We start from the raw sequence: 4681 nt of genomic DNA, 5'->3' as shown, positions 1-4681 counted from the left end.
GTGTGCCTCCGTTATTTATGATCCTTGACACCTCTCGAACCCCAACAGGAGTACTAGCCACTGTCCCTTCGTTCACAGTGAGGTGCGCGCTTCCAGTATTTATGATCTTTGGTGCCTCTTGAACTTTGACAGGAGTACTGTGCGGTGTTGGATGGATTAACCTAATAGGCAGGATGACCATTGGTGTAGGCGGCTCCATATTCGTTTTACTGGCCTGTGCTGTGAAGACGTCATTTTCCGGTTCGTCAGGGAGTCGCGGCCCACATTCATGCCAGGGGGCTTGATGTGCGGCCTGCAGAGATCCAGCTAGGTCTATCACCTCCATTTTTACTGGCGAGGAAGACGTGCTCAGTTCAGGTGAGTGTTTGGGCGGTGTTTCAGGCACTGTTCCCTCATCCTGTGGACCTGACGCCTTGCACTCAAGTAGGGCAGTCTTCCTTGCCTGTTTCTTGGCCCTAGGTGTCGCACGAGGATGTTTGGTTGAGGTGCACATATGTGTGGCTCTAGACCCCCTTTTGATTCGCTTAGGAGATGGGGTGGGTATTGTGCCATCTCCAATTGAACCTCATTCCATAGACACAGTGGTAGGGTCTGGGGTGCTTCCCTTACGTTTGTGGGATGATGCCGGGATGATGGCCGTTTTCCCAACTGCTCTCCTTACTTCATTTTGAGGTAATGCATATTTACTGACGTTGCCATTCCCATCCAGTGCATAGTGTAACACCTCACGCTTCAGGTACTGTTGGAGTGCAGTGCGCGTTCCAGAGGTTTCTGACCAGGTGACTTTCACCTGACCTGTAAATGAATACTTTTCCCTTTTCTATTATCGCGGAATTATCCGCTACCGACTATACGGACATACCTGCTCTTTCTATTCATTTCCTTTTTCCTCAGTTCTCCACGCTATTCAGCTTGAGACTGAGGTCAGTACTTTCTTTCATTCTAATTTCCCTTCATATCTAAATGTGTGTTATCTTTAGTTAAACTACGCTAGGTAATGTTAACTAGTTCTCCATGCTATTCAGCTTGAGACTGAGTTAAACTATGCTAGTATTTTCACAGGTACTCATCTGGTAAGCCCATACCCATCAGTCATGCCTTTTGAGTTTCATTGACATTCACCGTACCATCTGTCATGTGTTCCACCCTCAAGGTCTGCACCGGATCCTCATGATCGAACTGTAACATGCACCGTGCAGTTTCATGTGGGGTCCAATCACATGGAAGCCCTCTGTTTAGGTGTCGAACACCATGATGCCAACCGGAAAAATGGAGACGGTGTTCAAGCAAGAATGGAAGTATGTTGATGCCTCTCCAGTTGTGCCCAAGGTCCATTATGCCTGTCGCCTCCTCTACAAGTAGACATCACCAATGAGCAAAGCGGATAGTGCTGCAAAAGTAGGACATACAAATCATGGCTTTGAGCTTCCCAGCACAATCAGTGCAGCAAACAGTATGCGCCCCATATGCCTGGTCTATAGTGCTCAGGCCTTCCTTCATCTTCAATAAAGGTGTGTGATAATCCACATCCTCTGCATCACACTCAACCTCTGATTTCGCAGTAGTGTTACCCAAATATCGGTCCAGATCATCACTGAAATGGACGCTTTGCTTCGCCTGCGTCACAATGGACTTCATGAGACCAGAGGCCCCAAATACCTCGCTGGTAGACATTTTGGAGTTGTTAAATGCTCCAAGATGATGACGGAAGTCTCTGCAGCAATTTCAGCCTGTGCAGACTGCAAGGAGAAGTCACTCATACCTCTGTTTGATGGCGTCAGGTTGATATGGGCTGAGGGGGATACAAGTAAGCCAACAGTACCCTTCTAAACATAAACCCATACCTGAATGCCTTTATTCCATCGTAAAAGTTTCTCATCGCCAATGCGGCATCCTCTGCAAGGGGTAGGCCCATAGCTTTGACCATTTCCATGATCATCAGAGAGCTAGTAAAAGTGATAGTCGAGTCTCAAGGGGAAAGTGTGTTGTCTGCTATGAATCCCACTACAGCCACACCAATGGGGTGAATGGTGCTGAGTGTGGCAAGCTACCGCAAAGCCTTAGTTGAACCAAATCTAGTAGTCCCTAGAATCCTGTCCACTGTACCTGAGCAGCGTACTTTCCGGTTACCTTCTGCAACAGATAGAGGCCTTCATTGGGTTTAGCATCCCTTTCATCCTTTGACAAAACAATGTCTCCACAATGTATCAGAACTTTTTCGTAAAATGCATTCGCCTCTGCCGTGCAATCGGGGTAGTGCTTCTCAACAGCTTCTTGGTGTGATTTACGCAGCCTTGCAGCCTCTTGACTATCAATTCCAGCTGGGAAACAATTAGTCCCAAATATGGGCTGCAAGTATTACGGCTAGACTTACAGTGAAGCTTGAGCCATGCCTGCCAGGCCGTTTGGCCCGCTTCAGAAGGATTGTGTAATCGGAAACGTTTCATGACTTCTTGGGGTGACCTCTCCCTTTTCTTGGCATAGCCTGCGATGCAAGCTTCCAAAAAAACTGTGCAGTGGCTTCTAAGTGTTTTTAAACATTCCAATAGGTACAAATGTACCTTCGAGGCTCAAATCATCTGTGACGTGTCCGTTCTCTAGAATCTTGCCAATATCATCAACTGTCTGAACAGATGAATGACCCCATATCTTCTGCACAATCTCCTTCAAAATTTTCTCTGGGGGGGCGAGGGGTTGAAACCGTGGTCTGTTTGCAATTGAAGTATGCTGCATAACTAGCTCTTTCAACTCCGCAAATGGACCCTCTGTAGCTCTGAGGAATTCATTGGCAGTGGGAGCTGTTGTCAAAAGGGTGAGGCCACTGGAAAAGTCGGCCTGAAGGGTGAGGATTGATGCGTCAAATGTGCTAGAAGACGCATTCTGCAAGGGGGAGGACATTCTGGTGATCTCTTGTCTTAGCGGCTGCTAGGTCAAAATTGCATCCAATCCATCAAATTAATCAAGCTAAACAAACATAAAGGTAGCTGCCTGTATCCCCACCGTTTCACCCTCTCCTGCCCCGTTCAATACACCCTGTATACTGCAACATTGTAGACACAAACACCGAATAAAGTATTTGCCATTCTGCCCATCCCTGCCCATTATGTGGGCCACATCCATCCGGAACCATCCAGTAGCCGATTTCCACCCCAGCTCCCCGTTTGACTTGCCTGGAGTGTTCAGTGCCCTGGGTAGAAGTTCTAGGTGGCGCCCGGGAAATTTGGTAGGCGACGATCAAAGCCGACATTTGTATTCTGAGAATGTCGGGGATTCGATGAAAATATTCTGTGTGTGCACAATATTGCTCCTGAGTCCTGCTCATGTGAGTTGATACAGGCCATCTGCCGTGGGGAACATCTTTCAATGAGCCAAACGGCGGGATCTGCGGAAGGCCTGCATGCGGTCAGCCTAAAGCGCGGTGGCAGTGCTACCGCCGTTTGACCACATTCATACCCCATCACTCATATATCACGCGACCACATGCATTCCCTCCAAACGGGACAATGCCGGCTGGTTTCGGAGGCAACGTAAGTTGCGGCTAAACCTCGGAGAAATCATGCGAGCGACCGGGAAGGAGCCTGTCCTAAACTGGGATGCAAAACTAGACTTACATAATCTGAACTGCGCGATACGTGATTCAAATTTGTGTAACTTGGAAATTTTCGCTCCACGAGAAATTCGTGCTCCTACCTCCTTTCGAGGAGAGCACCTCACGTGTTATAAGCACATGACCTCCCGGCTCCATGGATTAGTCCACCGGGTCCGAGTCTGACTGTAATGTTCAAATTCAATCAATACGCTACACTTGAGATCTATTCCACCGACCTGCGCGTTTGGATGAGACTGGTAACTTCGTGCGGGGTTGGCACGTAATTGATTGTAGAAGCGTTCACTGCAGTCTTCGTTATGAGGAGCCTGGCTCTCGATAAGCGCCCGCTGAAGGGCAAGCGAATTGCTCGATTTGCTCACTTCGCCGTAGCAGTGCTAGATTCTTCGTTGCGGTCGAGCGCTGTGCTACCTGGGTTTCTCGTTTCCACTGCTTCTCACAGGTCCAATCCCATTCCAATACTACCCAGTCAAATCCGTGCATTTGCTATGCAGGACATTCCAACATTCGGTAGTATACGGCACTTGCCAAATCAGTCCCCTAAATAGTCCTTGCAATTGTGCCGGCTGGCGCGCACATACAAACCCCTATTCATAAACACGATTCATCATCCCCAAAACGGAGCTGTTCCCCTAAACTTTGGAAACCTAAAGTTGGACCAGATTGCGTCCCAATGCAGCCTGCTGAGCAGGCCAACCAGTTTCGGAGGGAAATGGGAGGTTTCGTTGTAGATAGGGACGTTACCGACTTGATTGAATTCCGTGATGGGAGGATAAACATTGGCGGTGGATCCTACTCGCATGTTGATTCTGTTTGGTATCATAGGAATGGTCGTGGTGTAGGAACGAAGGTGAGTCTACGTCGTGTTCGTGGTCACTTAGACACCATTCTGAGTGTTGAGAATACTGTGGTAATGGTTTCTTGTTTAGGAGAGGGCGTGCTTGAAGACGTTGCGCCTTTCCGCTGGTTCTGGCGGTGAACCTGATTGGAAGGTGTTACTTCGGGTAAGGACGATTCATCCACTTGTCTGGAACCTCGGGTCATCACTCCGTTTCACCTGCCCAGCGTTTCATT

General features: G+C 48.5%; 1 protein-coding gene across 1 annotated transcript; it reads right to left on the bottom strand.

The window, feature by feature from the left end:
* Positions 1 to 565: 565 nt before the first annotated feature.
* EI90DRAFT_3290251 (uncharacterized protein) lies at positions 566 to 3468 on the bottom strand (the record flags this gene model as incomplete). Its single annotated transcript, XM_039067210.1, has 9 exons — positions 3065 to 3468; positions 3001 to 3033; positions 2562 to 2922; positions 2375 to 2509; positions 2120 to 2321; positions 1845 to 1946; positions 1763 to 1792; positions 1410 to 1714; positions 566 to 795 (listed from the first exon to the last, which is right to left on the bottom strand). Exons 1-9 carry the CDS (start codon positions 3320 to 3322, stop codon positions 566 to 568), a joined length of 1656 nt encoding a protein of 551 aa, XP_038915004.1. The 5' UTR covers positions 3323 to 3468.
* Positions 3469 to 4681: the final 1213 nt, after the last annotated feature.

This window comes from Cantharellus anzutake, assembly GCF_015039405.1.
Source record: "Cantharellus anzutake strain C23 chromosome Unknown EI90scaffold_31, whole genome shotgun sequence".
NCBI classification, from domain to species: Eukaryota; Fungi; Basidiomycota; class Agaricomycetes; order Cantharellales; family Hydnaceae; genus Cantharellus; species Cantharellus anzutake.
The sequence above is the reverse complement of the archived record's forward strand: the minus strand, read 5'-3'. Positions and strand labels throughout refer to the sequence as shown.